The sequence below is a fragment of the Hetaerina americana genome, unplaced genomic scaffold (assembly GCF_022747635.1).
Source record: "Hetaerina americana unplaced genomic scaffold, ioHetAmer1.1.p SCAF_20, whole genome shotgun sequence".
NCBI classification, from domain to species: domain Eukaryota; kingdom Metazoa; phylum Arthropoda; class Insecta; order Odonata; family Calopterygidae; genus Hetaerina; species Hetaerina americana.
In genome coordinates this window covers 926167-947500 of record NW_027286764.1, presented here as the reverse complement: position 1 = coordinate 947500, position 21334 = coordinate 926167, and the positions used below count along the sequence as shown (strand labels likewise).

Here is a 21334-nt window from a genome sequence, read left to right as displayed (position 1 = left end):
TTAACAACTTTATTTTTTTCTTATCAAGCGCTTAAACAAATAAAGTGTATGTTTTACCTACACGTGAACATGCAACTTATAATTGACCATGAGAAAAATATGGATTTCCTAGATTCAGACCACAAACGATTGGCCTTGTGATTTTGTTAATCGTCATCGCAAATAGCAAACGAATTGGAAATTAAACACAAAGGGCTTATCGGTTGGGATCATGGATATCCTCGGAGTGAGAACTTCTACATTTTTGAATTTTCCTTTTAGTATAGTCGCGTGAATCACTTGGATCATCATTTTTTTCACCTAATGCGTTCAATTGCATAGTTTTGGTTGGTTTAGGTTTCGCAGTACCATGACCACCGAGCCATCTTTCAGGTGTAAATTATGCGGTGGTAAGCCAGGCACATCCCAGGAGTTAAAAAATTCAGATGGATAGTTGGTGACTTCGTCTTCGTTTGTTACACAGTCAATAGATTTGAATTAATGCAGAGTGCCAACGATTTCATTCTGAATAACGAAGTTTAAGTCATCCACATCTTTGTCCTTAGCCGCCAAAATTGCAAGCTCAGTCAATCATTGAAGTTTTTTTTCATAGCGCCACAGATTTGATGATTTGAGGCAGGCGTTTATTTCATTGGCAGCAGTCGATCTTGGAGTGACTGGCAGTGTTTGGCGGAAATCGGCAGACAGTAAAATCATTACGCCACCAAAGCATTTCAATTCATTGCGCAGATCTTTCAATGTCCGGTCAAGTGCTTCCAATGCGCGTTCGTGCGCCATCGTGCAGTCGTCCCATATGATGATATTAGATGCTACTAACATATTGGCCATTGCGGACTGTTTTGAAATGTTACATTTCTTTGGTTTCGAACTTTGTAGGTTTAACGGCAATATGACGCTGAATGGACCATAAGGCAGCCTTCCGTAATGTGGCCGCTACGTTAGAAGTAGCACTGGTACCGTATAGTCCGATTTCGCACGAACAGTGTTCAAAAGCAATGATATGAGAAATGTCTTCCCAGTTCCACCAGGGGCATTCAGGAAAAAAATGCCACCATTTCCATCACAATTTCCTTCATTAATGTATCATATTCTTCCTTCTGTTGGGGGTTCAGCTGGGGTATGTTCATTTGAACTGATTGGTCAAATTCTTGTCGATCATATTCACGTACCAATTCTCAATTAAACGCGTCGTTCATTCCACGATATGGCACCTTTTATTCCTAACTTCACTAATAAACTACCGCTTATTGGGTAACACATGTCTTCAATCAACAGAAAAGCTTGGTTATGCATCTCCTCATTTACCTCCATATTGAGATTTCTCGAACTGACATGAATTTGATGTAAAATGCCTTCTGACATGTGATCCTTGTATTTGTTCCACAGGTCACGTGGATTGGATAGGAAGCATGATAATAATAATTTTATTTCCCCAATTGACAAGTACATAGTATGGTACAGAATATCATACAATTATGTAATCGTATAGGGTACGTCAAGAAGTACAGTAACTGGATTACTAGCATACAAAAATGAACTAAAATTACACCTGCATACATAATTAAGAATTTACAGAATATAAAATTCAGAATTACCCAGAATTGAAGTAGTCATTCATACTGTAAAAACATTTTTCATTAAAGTACAAAATAACTTATTTTTAAAAATAAAGAGTGATTTCTCATTTTTTAAACTAATGGCAAGCCTGTTGAATATTTTGATGCACAGAGAACGAGGTCCCTTGGACATCATTGTCGTGCTTAGCAGTCACTACACACAGATGATTTCTTGTCCTAGTCCCATAGGCGTGTGTGCCATTATTTGATGGGAATAGATGCATTTTCTTTTTTACAAAAATTGCCGAATTATAAATAAAAATACTAGGGACTGTTAAGATGCCAAGGTTTTGAAAGAGAGGTTTGCAGTGGGCTCTATAGGGTATATTGCACATGGACCTAAGCAATTTCTTTTGAATAATAAATATTTTATTTAACTTAGTTGATGACCCACTTCCCCAGATTATGATACCGTATGATACAAGAGAATAAAAAAGACCATAGTAGGGTGTCCATGTCGAAAGGATGATAGCAAGTAATGTGCGCATCTGACATAGAGATGCAGAAATAGTTGCTTCAGCCATTGTCGTGTCCCAAATGACAGGAAGCGCGTCGCCTATCTTCCGACATTGAAATTTCTTCGATGAAGCGATGCGATACGATATAACGATACGATACTTTTACGACATTTTAATGGAGAACCGCGTCGCCCTACTTCCGACTCGGGATACCGAGGTATCCTTAACGGAATCCCTGTATCCCTGTGAAGGATTCCAGTTTGGGTTTGGGTGTTTGTGTCTGCAGTTGGTCACTGGCGAGGAAGTAATATTCCCGCGAACTACTACAGAATGTTTTTCTGGTTTAGAGGTTGTGGTCAGCCACTTTCGTTGAATTTCTTTTCCCACAAACCGTCGCGACACAATTTAGTTTTCATTCCGAGACGAATGATGCAAAAGAAGAGCATCAGTAGAACGCACATCCGGATCACCAGGAACCGCGTCACCTTGCTTCGGACACTGAAATTTCTTTAATGAAGCGATATGATTGGATATTTTACGATGCGATATTACGATATGATACGATATTTTACAATACGATATTACGATACGATAATTTAACCATATTCAAATTGTCATTCTGCTATTCTGGGTTCCGAATCCAAAAAACCAAATATCATTGAAATCTACGGTACGATACTTTTACGATATTTTAATGGTTATTCAGCTATTATGGGGTGAAATGAATCCAAAAAACCATATATCGTTAAAATCGGCGACACGATACCATATTTTACGATCCGGTACTTTTACGATATTTTAATGGTTTTTCTGCTATTCTGGAATGAGTCGTATCGAAAAAACCAAACATCATGAAAATTAGGTCAGCCATTCTCGAGTTATAAATGGTGTAACTAACACGATTTACGACTTTCTTTTATATATACAGCACACACACATATAATATATATGTGTGTGTGTATATGTATACATGTATGCCAACCCACTTAAAGTTTAAACGGCGCAGCTAGATGGCGCTAGCCAAAAAAACGCCGGCACTGAAGGAAAGAAGTTAGTTCATTATTTCCCCAGATGAAGGTTGTTTGACCACCATAATTTTGGAATACGTGTGAGTTTCATTTGTATATCTGTATTTCTTTGAGTTTTTGTTGGCTAGCGCTATCTTGCTTCTCCGTTTGAATTATTATTCTCATCCGTGAAACTTTCTTTTATATATACTCATTCCCACACACAAGGTGTGTCCCAAAAGTAGTATGACTATTTTTGCCCGTATATACCGACGGATGGGCGGCTGTTTCTCCGGTTAGGATCGAGGGAGGGAAGTCTCAGATAAGACCGATGGCAGTTGACTCCCAGCCTTTGGGGAGTGCGGATTACTCGTTTGCGAAACCTCTTTAACGTGACCGTGTTACGTCCCGTCATGAACCGGTCGTTGGAATAGTGCTACGCCATCAAATTTTGCGTGAAACTCGGCAAAACTGGGAGAGAGGCCTATGACATGCTCAAGGCAGCTTATGACGATAACGCCATGGGTAGATCGGGTGTTTTAGATTGGCACAAGTTGTTTCGGAAAGTAGAGAAATATTTAAGACACCGAACGTTCAGGACGCCATTCGACCTCAAAAAGAGACGAAAATCTTGTAAGAGACCAGGCTTTGTTGGACAGGGATCGCAGATTAAGTGTTTGCATGATTTCGGATGAATTTTGCATCCCTATAAGTGATGTGCATCAACTTTTGAGTGAAACATAGGTATATGATAGGTGTGTGCGAAGTTGGTTCCGCGAGTGCTCGCGGACGAACAAAAGGAAACTCGCACGCGGATCTGCAAAGAGTTTCTCGACCATGCGAGTGAGAATCGAAATTTTTTAGACAGTTCCCCACCAGACTTCTCCCTCTTCCCCCGCCTCAAATCCGTGCTGAAAGGACGTCACGACGGCTGGGTGGAAGCATTATAACAGGCCGTGACGAGGGAGCTTGGTAGCATTCCGGGCGCCGCCTTCCAGAAGGCGTACGAGGCGTGGGAAACTCGCTGTCAGCGGTGTGTGGACGCACAAGGGGGCTCCTTGGAAGACTCTTTTGAGTGAACGTATCAATTCCGGCAATTCATTTTTTTTATCTACTTAGTTCTATTACTGTTCAAGGCCAAAAGCTCAAACTATCTTCAATGTGTGGGTCCTTTTCTATACATATAATTGTGTTATATTGTGCCGTCCTAGTGTAATATTGCTCCTTTGGGTGCTTTTACATCCTTGGAAGTGACATCGGTGGGAGTGTGGGTCTAGGGCGGCACCTTGGCGCCATGGAGTGCCCGTGTCGAATGTCTCTCACTGGTGACGTTGGTGGTGTGCGGCCTACGCTTTGGGGCCCAGATTAGTGGGTTGATCGGTCTAAGCGGGAGTTCGGAGAGGGTAGTTTAATATTTGAAATGTAGCGCAGTCGCCAGGAAGAAGGGCACGCCGTGGAGAGTGATGGCGATCGATGGCGCCTTGGGGGACTCCCCCCTGACGCACGCGAGTCTCCCGTTTGAACACGCGAAAGGCCGCCGCGCGTGACGGGGCACAAGCGACAAGATTGAAGGGGTCGATACAGTACTCGGGGCGGACGCTTCGAAAATGTCTTTTCCTCGTCGGGATATCGTTTGGTGCCTCCTTTCCCGAATGTTGGACCTAATTGTTCTTCTGTGGTGGTATTTTCGATGCCCACTCATTTGGGCCTCGAAGCATTCCCTTCATTCCTCGAAGAAGTTTTCTTCGCTCTTCCAAGATTATTCGGGTCTCCCACCGGGTCCACGTTCGTAGGGTTGCCGACGTTTCGATGGCCGAGTCGTCCATCGTCTTCAGGGCATGAAGACGATGGACGACTCGGTGGGAGACCCGAATAATCTTGGAAAACATTATTCGCCGGGAAAGTACCAGATCATTCTTTCTTCGCTCTCTTTACGTGCATCCCTTTCTCCTCTCCGTGCGCCCACTCGCCGGAATGGGGAGAGGGAACCTCCCCCATCCACCCCAGGGCGGAGCCGCCCCTCCGGCCCCTATTGGCCTACCTCGAACACACAATAGCACTTCAATAGAACGGATCGACAATAGAATCAATACATTGAATTTTAACACACATTAAATACACTAAGGAATGTGAAAAATCAGCTTCCGCAGAATTTTCAGAATTAAATGTGTATTTTTAAGTGAGATGAGGTACAGTTAAATTTGGCCTAAAGCCACTACCACGATTATGGCCAAATAGTATGATTGAATGAGAGCGCCTAGCAATGCCATTTGTCCATAATTGTTAGAATCACAGTAGGATCCCTTCTTATAGGCCAGGATTATCACAGATGTTTTCATTATATAAGGTAAATGGCAATTGCAAATCGATTGATCAAAGATGTGTGGCAGGGGATGAGTGCTGCAGCTTGCTTGATGCTGGGCATACGTACCCCATTGCTACTAGCAGACCATGTATTGGCTAAAGATTATGTCATATTTTCAACCTCTATACAGTGGATAGCAGGAGAAATATTGTGGTAGTTACCGTATTGAATGTAGGTAAACTAGTATTCTGTATTAGCCTGACAGAATTGACTTGAAGCAGGTGGCAATGTCTACAGGCTGGGAAATTTGAGTGCCATTGAATGTTATGATAGGTGGCTGTTGCTGGTCGGGATAACTTACAGTATATTAGTGAAGTGAATATTCTGGGGCTTGAAAGATCCCAGCCTTGGTAGGCGAGGTTATGGAAATTTTGCCTGAAATTTCCAAATATTTCAAACTTACCAGAGAAGGTGAGAGGAATGCATATTAACCGCTTCATGAAGCATTTTGTTTGGGTGATGTTGACATCGGTTGAAAGCAATTGTATATATGTCAAATCCTGTTTGGAAAGAAATCCATTCTTTTTCGCCTTCTCTAAATACTTGAGGAATGGTGGTTCAAGCAAGTTAAAGCACTTTTTCTATCAGTTTGGTAAGGTCTGTCCGTAAAAAGGTCCTAGCATGCAATATTTTGGGAAAAAAACCTCCCTAGAGCAAAGACATCACAAACCCTTGCTAATTATTCCTCTTGGGACTCAATACGCTTATCCCAATGCCTCTTCTACTTTTCCAAACAATCAGCAAAGTCCTTTCTGGGAATGGCCATCAGCTGCTTCGTCACATTCTCTTTTATCTCTTCAATGTCTGGAATTTCATGCTGCAGTTGCAGGGGACTTGCATCAAGCCTCAAACAATGACCCAGGTTTTCTAAAAAAGTCAATTCTGGAGATGAATCAAGTCTTCCTAGTAGTTCGATGACTATGACCTCTTTGTTCTAGGGAAGCTATTTTCTCAATATATTGCATAGTTAAACCCTTTTCGGACGGACCTCTTCACGTACGTGTACGTTGAAAACTCCTTAATAGGCAACAACTTCAAACTGTAAAAATCATTCTCCTTGACCAATTGAATAAAAGATATTAGTAACAGTAAAAATGAGCCATTGTTTCCAAAGCCATCCAGATTAGTGGGTTGCATCATTTTATTTCCATTAGTAGATGTGCAATTTTGATAAAATGCTACCTCCCTTCGCTGGTTAGCGATAAAAATTTTTCAAGGTAGCTCCTGGAGATGTTCATTTCCAGTAATGATCAGTGTTGCTGTGGCATGAATATTACTCTAGAAACCAAGGTTTCTGATGACTGGTGGGGTGCTGTGCATTCTGATGGCCCATGAGGCTGTGCTGGTGGGAGCAATGACACTCGCTCCTGGTAGGTAGGTTCACTTAGGTCAAAGCATGGGAGTCAGATGAAAGGTAGTCCACACTGCATCTGTTTCTCAGTGAGGCAAAGGCATTTTGACCCAAGTGTGGTGGCCATCCATGTGGTGGTATCATGTTAAAACACTATTCAGGAAGGTAATGGGAAATCACCTCGATTAAATATCCCATGCTACTATGATGGGTGTAGATTAGAGCAAATATGTGATTTGGCTCACTGGGCCATTATTCATGCTTGGCAGTGGAAGGCTTCTGCGGTCATCTCATGAAATACTTGGGCTACCCAGAAGGAGAAGAAGACTCAAAGAGGACCAGATTGTTTATAATTGCAACTTCAATGATATATGGATGTCAATATATACAAGTAATACATAGATGAGAGTGGGGGCACAGAGGGTTATAATTTGCAGGTAAAGGCAGAGAGGGCATTAGGCACACTCTGTTGACCTCACTCCCCATGGAAATCTAAGCTGCACTCCAATTGCCGAGGGCTGCTGTTCTCTTGCTTCAGATCGAGTCCCCCTGTGTTGAAGACCTTGCTCGTTCATGACCCAGCCCATGCTTGGGTGTTTCTGTTGAGACACGGAAAATGGATCTTTCGCAGGATTCCTTTGCCTTCTGCAGGTCTGAAGTGTGGAAGCAAGGGTTTTGCCCTCACATGCCAGGGACATCATTAATGAACTCATTGCCGTGACCTCATTTAGGGATGAATTGAAAGTACATAATGTGCCCAGACCATTTGGGGTCTTGGGTCATCTCCTGTCTGGCTCTAGCTATTGTGTAAAGTCAGCGTAATCCATCTGGCACAACTCAGCTGTAAGTTGCCACTCACGACTTATGATCTGTGTCAGTCAGATGAGATTGAAATATATTAAGAATAGGTCTATTTATTCCAAATATTGTATTCAGTTTGCCCATAAGTAAGCCATAAATAGCTCTCAAAAATCTTCTCACGTGAAGTACATTGTGTGTTTGTGAGCAACTCAAATAGCTGCAATTCCAAGTGGTCTCACAAGCCAGCTTCAACATTTAGATGCTTGCATTAATGAACCAACTCCCGCTTATAGAACCGCATCCAATTATCTTCAGCAAGTAGGAAACACCCACTGGAATTCAATGTACCCTCAAACAAAATAGACTCTAAAAGTGCAAAATGTACTTGTTAAAAACTTACAGACATGAGAAGACACATTGAGCAGCTACATTGACCAGTGCCAATGGAACAAGATAGCCATCTCATTTGATTTCCCAAAGGGAAGCCTTGCCCTTAGAAAAAATGCCTTTGTGTTGTGTTTGTGCATGTTCATATCCTTGGGACTGGATGAAGGATGAAGAGGGGGATGAAGTTGCGGGTGGACAATGTGTGCTGAAACCTGCTTTGCAAGCGTGGGACCCATTTCAGACTCACAAAACATACTCTGTGTGAAATAGAATAACCTATTGAAAACTCTAATAGCCAAAAGTCCAGGTGACCTTGGGAGCAAGCTTTAACATTTAGATGCTTGCATTAAGTAACCATTTAAAGGGCTCATGAAGGAGAAATGGAACAGTTGCGGTGGCACCATTGGGAGGAAGGAAGAGACCTAAACCATTTTTCAGATTTCTGAATGTGTCAAAACTTCATGGAATGCTGTGAAATGTGAGACAGTTTTAATATCAATCAAGAATTGTGGGATCATAAATGTACTCAATGGCACAGAGGATGACTTGGTGTACAAAGACTTGATTCCTGAAGAAGAGGCATCAATTGTTTCTTCCTTTAATTCCGGAGGTGAATTTCTGGGTTTTAAGGCTAGTGACGAAAAGCCTCCCAGCCATGATATTCCATTGCTGCATTTTCAGAGACATAATTAACTCTAAAATTAGTATAATATATTATTATAGAAAATCGCGAAAATGGAGAATTTTTTATAAAATGGAGTGCATATTATGCATCAGTGAATCCTTATATTGTGACAAACATGATATTATGAATTTTAAGTGTATTTAGCATTGTATTCGGCAGGGGTTGAATGTTCGGCAAGGTGTAGGGCCTGGCCAAACAAAACCCAGAAAAGGACTTTCTTGAGATCTGTTGAATTCCAATTTACTTCAGGATTGCTTTCAATTAATCCCTGACTGACTGATAGTCCCAGCTTTTTTCTTCTGTCATAATTGTTATTTTTATTCTTCATTAGTTTTATTCATCAATTATAATGTTCCATGTTGCCTACGCAGGTGGAAAATGTTCGCATGCTGGACCGGTACAATGCACGGAAGCCTTCCGTCGGCACTCTGTATTTGACCACCACTCACCTCATCTTCGTTGACCCCGATGCCAAGAAGGAGACATGGGTAAGCACCGTTCATCATTCCTTTGCTGCAATTTTTTCTTGATCTCATCACTCCAACGCTGGAGTAAGTTTGCATGATACTCAGTGTTGATTGTTTTTCCTTTCTCAAATTAATCAATGGTAATTATCCCAAGTGCATCCCAAACAACTGGCACTATGACCTTGCCCACTGTAGGAACTGTCTTTGCCTTCTTTGGGGACAATTCTCCCCTTTCATTCCATTGTTTTGATTGTTCCAGCATCTCAGGTGTGAAGGGAGGGATCTACGTTTCATTCGTGGTTATGAATCAACGGAAGAACTCTGCTTTATTGATTTGAAACTTTGCCAAACACTTGTCTAAAATATCCTCAAGCTGTTGTATTCGTTCCATTGTGAGTAATCATGGTACCCATCTTGCACACAGCTTTCTCATATCCAAATGCTCAGTCAATATGTGATGTGCAGCGCTTTTTGACAGTCCTACCATGTGTGCTAGCTCGTGATCTTTCAGTCGATGGGTTCCAATTTTTTTGATTTTGGTGGTTTCAAAAATAAAAAAAAATTGATTGGTGGTGAAAAAATCCACGAAATGGTTTTTAGAAAAATCCACAAACCATTTTATGGATTTTTTCACCATTTTTGGAATAATCATCTGGTTTGGTTGGCCACTGCGATGTTTGCTTTGGCAGCTGGTGCAGCCTTGTTTAAGCTCTACCACCCAATATGGTACTGTTGTAAACAAAGGAACAGATTTCATCAAGGTAGAATCTAGCTCTGCTCTTATATTGGTTGGACTGAGGCCTCTCCAATGAAATTATTGTGTCACATAATGATAGCCAAATTTTTCCATGTTTACAAATTCACTGAGAGCATTCACTATGATGGCTACCAAACAAATACTAAACAATATAGTGTCATCAAACTTAAGCTTTATAAGGTTGGTACTTTCTACCATAGTCATTCTTTTCAAGCAATGACCATGGGGATTTGGATGGTGCGGTGGCTTACGTACTGGCCCTCCGCCCAGAGGGCCTGAGTTCAAATCCTGGAGAGGGTAGATCTTTTTAAGTGGTATCTCGATCCCTACTTGAGGTGCTTAGTGGAGAGCACTTTGAGTGAGTGCACCGTCCGTCGAATGGGACATTAAACTGTGGACTCCATGGCACCTTTCGTTAACAGAGTAGGCCAATGCTGATGTCGGGACTACCTCCTCCCTTTAGTCTTTCCCATCCATCCCTATTGGTGCAAATGACCTCAGCTGTTGGTTGCCTTCCCTAAAAGCTACTACTACTACTAAAACGACAGCCAGCATCTATACAGTACGTCAGGTTGGGTGCTTCTGAGACTACCCTTGTACACATGGATAATGCCGGGGGATTCAGGAAGGTATGAGTTAAACTATATTTTAATGGTTCGGCACATTGTTGGAAAATCGCACTTTCCTAGGAGGAAATGCGGACTCAGATCAAAATGTAGTAATGATGAGATGTGGAGTTACGGTTTAGGAAATGGGATGTAGAAGCATTAATAGGGGCAGCAAGCAATGAGTATTAGCCAGTCGTAGAGAAAATTATGAATGAGGGCAGGGAGTTGGGTACGAGAGAGAAAAAATTCAAACATTTTGTAAAAGGGATAACGAATGCCAAAAATGAAACTATTGAAACAGTAAATGAGAAAAGGATAAGGAAACCATGGATTATGGATGAGATGATAGCAAAAATAGATGAGAGGAGAAAATGGTAGAATGTAAACACAGAGATAGGTAGAAGGAATTATAAGGAGTTAAATAATGAACTGAGGCACAAAACAAATAGCGCAAAAGAAGGATAATGGAAGGTTGTATGTGGATAAGGAATGTTTGCAGAGGAAGGGTGAAATTGGTGCACTATACAGAAAGGTTGAATCACTGTCCAAGAGTAAAAAGGGAAAATCATAACAAACAATCAAACATAAGCCAGGAAGAATAGTAGTTGAATGAGAAAAGATCCAAGAGAGTTGGAAGGAATGTATGGAGAAACTGTATGGTGAAGGTCAGCAAGGCTAAGCACAGAAAGAGAGTATGACATTGATGAGAATAGCTTAGCTTAGCTTGGCTTACTTGATAGCGATATAGAAAGGGCATTAAGGGAATAGGAATCAAATAAGGTCGTAGTGTGCCAGCAATAACTTGTGGGCCTTTATATTTCCAAAATTATTCCTGTGGTCAAAAACTCTAGGTTTGATTTTCCGTATTTTGATATTCATCTATCAACTGGAATTCACACATTAATTCATTATCGGGTGTGCACTACTGAGTGATCCCATCCCCTCTTTTCTCTTCTCCGAGGCTGTTTACAAAATTTGATAATTATAATTCTTACTCAAATACCATATGTGGTTCAAGTGAAGCACTTAACATCTGTTTGCTTTTTAATTTGCCTCAAGCTTTTGGATTGTGCCAACCGAAGGCCACCCATGAGTGGAGAACCGTTGAGGTGGAGTGGCTTGGGAGGAGCCAAAGGATCTCCTGCTGAACGATTTCCCCTCCTCGAGAGCTTTATTAATTTTTGTCTTTCTCTTCCTGCCATTAGTCTTTGTGGAGCGGTTTTGTAGGCTTCCTCGCTCATCTCCTCTGCGTGTTAATTTCACTCCATGCAGGTGCCGCACATGCACATAGCAGCCGTGGAAAAACTGCCGCTCTCCACCTGTGGCTCCCCTCTGCGCATCCGATGCAAGACCTTCCTCTCTGGCACATTTGTGCTGCCCAAGGAACGGGACTGCCACGAGGTCTATGTCACTCTGCAGCAACTCTCTCAGCCAGGTACGTCACAACTTGTTGAATTCAGCTCTCTTGGCCACTCTCGTTAACATTATTAGCATATTTCGCGGATGAAAGAGGAAGCAGGAGGAATGCGTGGAGTGATAGGAGTGGGGAAAGGGGGCCACAGAAGGACCAGGTGTGTACCTGGCACACCCTTGAGATGGGATTGCTTTTTTTGGCACCGTTTATGTGAAAGGGGATTACCCTGAGAAAGGGATGCCACGCAAAGAGTGAAAGGTGGAGGAGCTTCCTTCCTCTCTGAGAGAAAATTTGTGCCTGGATGGAGAAAGCAAGAAGAAGAGATGGAGGTGAGGAGGCTCAGGCTGAGAAAGCCAAACGATGTGTGACAAATGATATTTGAGAGAAGAGATCACCTGCCATGCTTTTGCTGTTTCTTTTAATAGGTAGCCCATCATTTGGGGGTACGTTTTGTACAGTTTCTTGAAAATTGTAATAATATTTTAGATCTAACCCAAATACAGTATTTGAGCCCTCTAAAATCTACATATTATGAGCCAATCAAATGTTTTAAAAGTGGACGGTCCACTTGAAACAAACCAACTGAAGCCAAGTAAAATCTGCAATATGCACTTAACTCATTCATTCATTTGATGAAATCACAATGAAATGAGGTCATAGCATGATGGAGCAGGAAGAGGATGGGTCTCTTTTTATCTGTACCATCTTCTTCCCTGGCTTAGAGTCTCTGAAAAAACCTCTCCCCTGTCCTCAAGAATCATGAACTCCTCCTCTTACCTTTTTCCCAAATGTCCTTCTGCTACTTTCAAATACCCTGCTAACTTATCAGATCAACTCAAATCAACCAATCCACTCATTAAATCCCCGCCCTGTCCCAAAACCACTCCAATGCCCTGCAATGAACCTAGATGCAAAACATACCCTATTTTCAAAACCAAAATCCCATTTCTCTCTCACCCACTTTTTAATTCTCTTCCACCAATTTCCTACTCCTCATGCACCTCCAGCAATGTAGTTTATTTTCTGCCATTTATGACGTACCTTCTATATTTGGCAGTGTATGACACCACTAAATATTAGGATTAATAACCACAATGCCTCGTGCAAGAATTCTTCCCTAATTGGGATGCTCCCAATCCCAAAACATGCCTCTGAACATAACACTCCCTTTGAATGCTACGGTATGTCTATTCTAGCATCCCTCCAACCCTCCTCTCAAATTTAAAACAATAGAACAGGCATATATCTGGCATTCATCCATTTCTGGAATGAGCCAGGTGTCATAATCAGACACTGATTTCCCCAAACTCCACATATTTTCATCCCCCCTCAGCTCCCAAAATCTTCCAGATTTTCCCACACTTCCAAACCTTCCCCTCTCAAACCTTTCCCCTCCTTCCCCTTTCAACTGGCATCCTCGTCCTCTTGAAACCTTCTCCTCAGTTCCTTCTTTCCCCAGAAGAAGGTGGTGTAGCCACTGCAAATTCAGAATATGTGTGAGCTTCATTCATATGTGTTTCTCTGTGTTTTTGTCGGCAAATCTGTGGTTCAATTGATAAGAAAACATATCTTTGATATTTTGCATGGATTTTCTTCCCTTCTTACTCCTTGGCAGTCCTTCCTCCTTTCTGTGGAGTGACCTTACCTTTGCACGTTTTCCATATCTTCGCACTGCATCTTTCACCTCTCTTCTTTTGCTCTGTTTGTTTCCTTCCTGTTAGTTCATGATTTAACTCCTTGTACTTCCTTCTACCTTGTTCACATTCTTCTCTCGTTCATTTTTCAAATCATTTCATCCTTAATTCATGGTTTACCTTTCTTGCATCTTCATTATGTTGCTATGTGTATGTATGCATGTGGTCTGTGCAATTAATACACGAACTGGTGCAATCTGGTGGCCATGACGCAGGCTATAGCCCCGCCCACTAGTGGCGATAGTTGCCCAATGAGGAGCCGTCTGTGCTTGGCGGATCGTCGAGCCGTGCCTATGGTGCCTGCCAGTCACGCTAGTATCTGTTGCCCTTGCTCTTTCACTGTTTGTCGAAAATGGAAATTGACGAAATCACGGAGCAACGAATCAACATCAAGTATTTTGTTGAAGTGGGGTAAAAGTCATCAAGAAACTACTGAATTGTCGACAGCTGTTTACGGTGTAAATGCTCTGAAGAAGAAAACATCCGTGTATTCAAGTGGAAGGAGCGTTTTAAAGATGACCACGCCACGGATGATGCAAGGCCGGGACGACCTTCGACCACCTCCTGTGTTGACGACAACATTGATCGTGTGCGGTCCCTTGTCTTCACCAATCATCGAAAAACTGCCCGAATGAGAGCTGATGAACTGACTTTAGGAAAATCAACAGGATGCGTCGCATGCAACCAAATTTGACTCAAGGTGATGGATGGATCCTTAACCATGATGACAATGCACCAATGCACATTCAGAATTCGCCAGTTTCTGGCAAAAAATTCAATCGCCATCCTTGTTCATCCTCCTCATTCGCCAGATCTCACCCCCTGCGACTTTTTCCTATTCCCAAAATGCAAAAATGTGATGAGGGGACATCACTGGGAAGATGTGGAAGACACAATAAAGCAAGAAACGACGAGAAAACTGAAAAGCCTAAATGCAGACGACTTCCAAAGGGTGCTTTAAACAAAAGTGGGAATGAAGAAGATAGAATAAGTAGGCATAGCAATGAATGGAGAGTTCTTTGAAGGGGACAAATTCGATATAGATTAAATTTTGCAAAATGAAGTTTTTATGGCCTCAGTTCGCATATTTCTTGGACAGAGTAGTATGTGTGTGTAAAATATAATTCACCATGGCATGTTTACATCTGCATCAATTGATGATTAAATTGCATATTTAAGGCAGACTCTACTTTTTCGTTGAACACAGCGGACAATGTTCTCCATTAGCCTGCTTTCAGGTGCCCTAAATACTTTTTCAGTGCCATCCCTTCCAATAGCAACCCGATAAGTCATGTCTCCTAATGCTACGTGCAATGCGTTCAATCTCCCCTTTTCCAGTGCACATGGAGGATCTATATTGCTTCAGCTTCAAGTCCAGTACTGATGATGTTCCAAAAGGGGCTGGCTGGAACTTTTTTGACTTTCAAACTGAGTTCCAGAGAATGCGAGTGCCAAATGATGCTTGGAGCCTGACGCTGTTGAACAAAGACTATGAGGTGAGAAACGGCAAGACGTGTGTGGGAGTTGGCAAGCCTCAGCACCCTTTGCAAATGTTTAAATTTGGTGTGTGTCTTGTGATGTGAAAGTAATAATGTTCCTTCTTCACATTGCATGTCTCTTTGCCAGCTCTGCGATACCTACCCCCGTTACCTCTATGTGCCTTCCACGGCATCCACAACAGTGCTGTTGGGAAGCTCAAGATTTCGAAGCAAAGGTCGGCTTCCTACCTTAACGTATTTACACAGTAACAAGGTAAATGTCTGGGTGCATTGATTTCTATTTGCAGTTAGTTGAAGTGATTTGTGGTGACTTAGAATGATTGTGTGTATTGCAAAATGCAGTGTTTGGACTAAAATAAATAATATGCAATGCCCATATTTGTGCAGGCTGCAATTTGTAGATGCAGCCAGCCTTTGTCTGGGTTCAGTGCCCGCTGCCTTGAGGATGAACAGATGTTGAACTGTGTCCTCCAGACCAATCCTAACTCCAAATTTATGTACGTTGTGGATACTAGACCTAAGGTGGGTACTGCAACTGAGAATGGGTGATGTAGCAATTTAATGTGGCTTGGGTGCTATTGTGTAATTTTTGTTTTAACTTCCCTTTGTACTTTGTACTTGCTTTACAGATAAATGCAATGGCTAACAGAGCAGCTGGTAAAGGATATGAAAATGAAAATTTCTATGAAAACATTAAATTTCATTTCCTAGGAATTGAAAACATTCACACAATGAGGAGTAGTCTGGCAAAAATGATAGAAAGTAAGTTTTTGCATATCTTGATTGTTCTTAATATTTCAGGTTCATGTAACTGTTGATTAATCCCATCGCTACCACCACAATAACAATATATACTCATCCATAGAAGTATAAATTGGAGGTGCCCTTTCAGAAATTCATTTTCCAAGTTGCTGTTCAATTTAAACTGGATGAAGACTGAATTATTTGTATTGATTGTCAATGCAAATCCTATTTGTGTATTATTCTAACCATGTGGTTTGAAAGTTTTCATGTCCAAATTGAAGAATGCAAATATAAATTTGTTTTATTGGAAATACTTTCTTAAATGCAGGAGGTTGAAAAAATATGCCTGAAATATGGATGGAGGAGATTAAGTAATTCATTTTGTGAGCCCATTTCATGCTCATATAAATGTCACCTATTCAGATTTGCACTCAAATACACTGCATTTTGGATTGCATATCTTACGGGATGTCACCCTTTGGGAATACCTCGTAACACATGTCTATAAGGGTGGGATCTGATTCCAGAGAAACATTAAAATGTACTCTATGTTCAATGAGTTTTTTTTTAATTGGTTCACATTTTTCACATGGAATTCACTGATGAAAGCCAAAAGTTGATTTCTTCAGTCCCTAGTTAGTTTTACCATTCCTGTCAATTGTAATTCACTTTAAATGAAGAATCATTTTTTTCATGTTTCCTTGTAAGAATTATTCTTGAGCATATTTATTCTAATCAGTTACACTATCGATTGAATGGACATCAATACCCAAGAATGAGAGAAGTGTTTCCGATAAAATGGGTCATTATTGGAAGTAATTCTCATTTCATTGCTAATTGTGGTTCAAATTTAGAAGTATTTTGTAATGTGTATGGAATAAGGAAGGCTCCTGTGTAATTGATCAGAATAGTGCCAACATGTTTTCTCTATTAGATTTTGACCTACAATTTGGTTTAATGCTTAACATTTATTGTTTCACTGCCAACAGCCTAATCACTTACAACTTGCATCACCATAAAACAGTTCAGGTGTGTAATCTCTCTCAGACAAGTTGGAGCGACCTGAATATCTCATTTGGAAAAGTGTGTCCTGGGTTCTTAAAAGATGTATAAATTGATAGGAACAAGAATACATGGGCAGAGCTGCTCAATGGAATCAAGATAAAAAAGTATTGTCTCCCTCCTGAAAGAGAGAAGTGTCACCACATGGGTGACATTTACTTTCTTAAATTAGGTACTCTGAAGTATTAATACTTCATATTACCTAATTTTAGAAAGTTAAAAGTCGGATAGAGAATCTCTATACAGTAACCCATTTTTTCTGGTAATTAATTGTAAACAATACATTCTCTTGCACAAGATAAATCTAAGCAATATAATACAGGGTGAATTTCCTAACTGATTCCCTCTGTGAGGGGAATGATAGTCAACGTACACAATTTGGGCCACCACCATTCCTACTTCCACACTCATTCACATCACCACATAAACTCAAATGATTTAGACAGAGAAAGCCTCATATACGAAGAAACATATTCTGCTTTGAAAAGACAATGAATGCTAAGCTTGAGCTAAGCTAAACCCTAAGCTAAGAATGTACACAATGTGTATATGATTCACTCGTTCACTTTAATTGCAATTAGCTTGGATGTTCATTTCCTCCAAAGTTTTCAGCAATGGATGCATAAGATCACACTTACGTAACTTTGTGGTAACTTTAATGTAAACATTCCCTTTAAAAAATATGACTTTACCATTCCAAAAAGAATTCATTCACATGGCACAACAATTCCTGATGAACATCCGGCACTTACATCTCATTGTACATTATAAGTGTAACAAATTTCAAAAGCTATGAAAAAATGCTAAGGCCCATTAACACCATTCTCTTCCCAGGCTAAGGAAATCACTTAATTTTGGCAGCAATTCATTTATATATCCCTTTTTTGTAGGTTTCACTTCTGGATTTAATAGAAATTGATAATGCCCTCTGGAAAGTGCAACCATTTGTGGGAACTCAGTCTTAAATAATGCATATGAATAAAATTGAAACCAATTCCTTGAATGCCGTCGTTCTTCCTTCAGAAACTTTGAGCCAACTCATCTCAACCACTCGTGACATAATGAATCAATAGAGATGTAAAAATGTCTCAAGAGATGCAGCAATTATGTAGTCTAGTGAGCGTTTAGTAAAATTGGTAAATCAAATATGAGTGAGCACAGCACTGACCATCAAATTGGGCCGAATGTAAAAATGAATTGTTTCAGTTAATTGGAATTAGGGGCATAAGGACATGGCGTACTCTGACGTGCACACATGTTCGAAATTAATAAACATTGTTTTTGTAGCTTGCGAGTTGAAGTCCCCCTCAATGAATGCCTTCATTGGTGGTTTGGAGTCGAGCGGGTGGTTGCGTCATGTGAAGGCAGTGCTGGACACGTCCAAGTTCATTGCGCAGGCTGTTGGTGTTGAAGGAGTGACGGTGCTCGTCCACTGCTCGGATGGGTGGGACAGAACGGCGCAGGTGTGCTCGCTGGCAGCTCTCCTCCTGGATCCATACTATCGCACCATTCATGGCTTTCAGGTGAAATCCCCTTTCATTGTGGTGATGTGGTGCTTGGCACCGAGTGGATGAGAGCGTATTCAAAGAATGCACTTCTCCTCAACAATTCAGTGACTCTCTCCTTAACTAGAGAACTGCAACTTATTCACATTAGTTTACATTGGTGTAAAACTGGAGATATATGTATTAACAGAGTTTAAAGTAAAAAAGTTAAAATTTGGGATGTTTCTGTTACCTGTTAAAAGTGAAAGTTGACTGCAAATGACTGATTTTAGTCGACTGAGCATCCTTTGGAGAGCTCAGATGTTGGTTGATATTCCCATTGAAAATGAAGAGAAAGTGAGCGTGAGGGAAAGCATGCTTGGAGCAACTCAGCGAGAGAAAGGAAATACCAGGGAGAACAACTGAAGATAAAGTGGACTGCAGAGTTCTAAGCTCCTGTTGAGGGAGGACTTGCTTAGTGTGCTGGCTTTGCCCCTTGAACTCTGGACATGATTTTCAGTTGGGGCAATAATGAAAGTTGTCAGGTTTCCCTCTGAATATTTCTCAAAACAGAATTTTGAGCATTTATGCATAATTTTAAGCATAAATACCAAAGGTATCATAGAGAAAGAAATTAAATGTTTTCACTATGTTTAGTTAAAGCTTTCTACTTTATTTCTCTGTTGGAGTGCTTGCATTTTACTTTTACATAAGTTGCAGGGAGGTCCTGGATGCTGTGAAGCTGTTCTTGGGTAGAGGGCGTGTGGTGAGAGCCTCTACCTGGTAGAATAGGCAACCTTTATCATTACCTTCCAAAGCTCTCATTTTTTAATTAAAAATATATAATGTTGAAAAACCGTTGTGCTAAAATATAATCATATTCAAATATTATGTCAATATTCTGTCCCAGGTAACATTTTTCTTCGGGCAGTTAATTGCTTGCTTTGAAAGATGTGTTTGTTTCATTAAGTATCAATAGCTCACAAGCCATTAACATTATAACTCTGAAACTTCCCAAATTTGTTGCCGTTATGATGATATACATTGTAAAAAGAAAGCTAAAATATTGAAGGAGCTGTGAAATCTTACCTTTCACTGTGGCCCCCTGGAAATTGGTACATTTTCAAATTTAATGCTAGAATGATATGTATTTGTCTTTTTCTTAGAACTCTCTTGGGTGTAAATGCTAAATTGGTAGGTGGAGGTATGGTGCCTTTATTTTCTGGGTAGTTGATAGATTTGGATAATTGTTAATTTGCTTCTGTTTGAATTTGCCTTGTTTGCTTTTCCTTGATCAGGCTATCATCGAGAAAGATTGGCTCTCCTTTGGTCACAAGTTCACCGACAGACTGGGTTTCGTCCGTGGGAATGATAGCAGGGAGGTGTCGCCTGTGTTCACGCAACTGGTCGATTGCGTGTGGCAATTGTGGAGCCAGATACCATCAGCATTTCAATTCAATGAATGGTTTTTGCTGGCCCTCCATGACCATGCCCATTCGTGCCAATTTGGAACATTCATAGGGAACTGTGAGAAGGATCGTCTTGATCTGAGGTATTTGGGCCACCACCATTCCTACTTCCACACTCACTCATTGCCCTCTTGGTCCTGCCACAAGAGATCCCTTAAACAGGTTCATTCTTGATGACAATTTTGTATTTGACTCATTGACTCTGTCAAAAATTATTTTGCTCCTGTACTCGGCAGCTACTCTGAGTGACTGGTTTCTGACCATAACGACTGCATAGGCATCATCTATTGTAGTGAGTGAATTCTCAACTGATGGATATGGATGGGTGAGGTGGAATGTCTCTCTGGTGATTAAACTGTGCCCATACATTTCATCACCCTCGAACCAAAAAGGTGCAACGTTTTTTGCTCATGATATTGTTCAAGGCCTAGGAGAGACTGTGGTTTTTATTTATGCATTGGTAGATATCCCTGATATGGCTAAAGATAAGAAATCAAGTAAAAGTTGTGTTCATCGTTATAATGAGAGAATGATCAGTAAAGGTAAATGCAAAAATAACGAGGCTATTGAATAAATGGGAATCTGATAACATAGCAAAGGGTTGTTGTATCCAAGTCTTATATTCAGTTTGAGTACTGGTTTGGTTGTTACTTTCGGGGTCTCAGTATAGGGTACGCACCTACTTGTCTTAGGTTACCACTAGAGCTGAGCTGGTAGAAGTGGTGATAATTTCTCCATGTGAGGTCACCCATGCCTGATAGGTCAAAGGGTAGGAGGGAAAGAAGGAAGGGAGTCGGTGCAGTGACTTTTCCTCGGTGAGGCAACTACAAAGGCATTTGACCAGAGAGTGCTTTGGCCATCTGAGTGATGGTGTCACTTTTAAAACTATTAAAAAGAAAAGCACATTCCAAAGTGCAAAGCAAAATAGATGGCAACAGCACAGAAGACATGGAAAATTTAACCACTGAAATGAGGGACTTGGAATGTTAGGATGAAACTTAAAGAGCCGAGAAATAAGCAAATATAAAACAGGAGATGAAGAGAACAAATGTTGGTTTGTTAGGGATGTGCAAGGTGAGATGGAAGTATAGCGGGGATTACTGGAGCGATAGTTAGAGAGTATTTTAGTTTGATGGTTTGTTGGTGGAGAAAGGTGTGCTCAAGTTTGCCCATGAAAATATTGGCATATGCTGGAGCCGCTTGTGTACCCATTGCAGTGCCTTTTGTTTGTAAGTAGAATTTATTGTTAAAATTGGAGCCATTTTTTGTAAGAATGTTGAGTCAGTTCAATCGGAAAATCTTTGGAGGGGGTTGTGTGGTGTGAGAGGGAGAGGTAATATTTGAGGAATACTTCTTTTTTGGGGAACGGAGGGGTGGCATCTATTTTGGCCATGGGAATGTTATTGTTTTGAAGAATTTGGATGGAGTGTAAATGGTGGAGGAAGTGGTGCGAGTGTTTGATGTAA

General features: G+C 40.9%; 1 protein-coding gene across 2 annotated transcripts in view; it reads left to right on the top strand.

The window, feature by feature from the left end:
* Nucleotides 1–21334, top strand: part of Mtmr6 (Myotubularin related protein 6) — a 46778-nt gene that overhangs the window by 8086 nt on the left and 17358 nt on the right. For both annotated transcript variants that reach the window (XM_071586041.1, XM_071586040.1), the window contains exons 2-9: nt 9042–9158; nt 11775–11937; nt 14949–15106; nt 15237–15362; nt 15497–15631; nt 15739–15871; nt 18203–18438; nt 19698–19951. In XM_071586041.1, the coding sequence (XP_071442142.1) occupies nt 9042–9158; nt 11775–11937; nt 14949–15106; nt 15237–15362; nt 15497–15631; nt 15739–15871; nt 18203–18438; nt 19698–19951 (1322 nt within the window). The remainder of the gene's footprint in view (nt 1–9041; nt 9159–11774; nt 11938–14948; nt 15107–15236; nt 15363–15496; nt 15632–15738; nt 15872–18202; nt 18439–19697; nt 19952–21334) is intronic.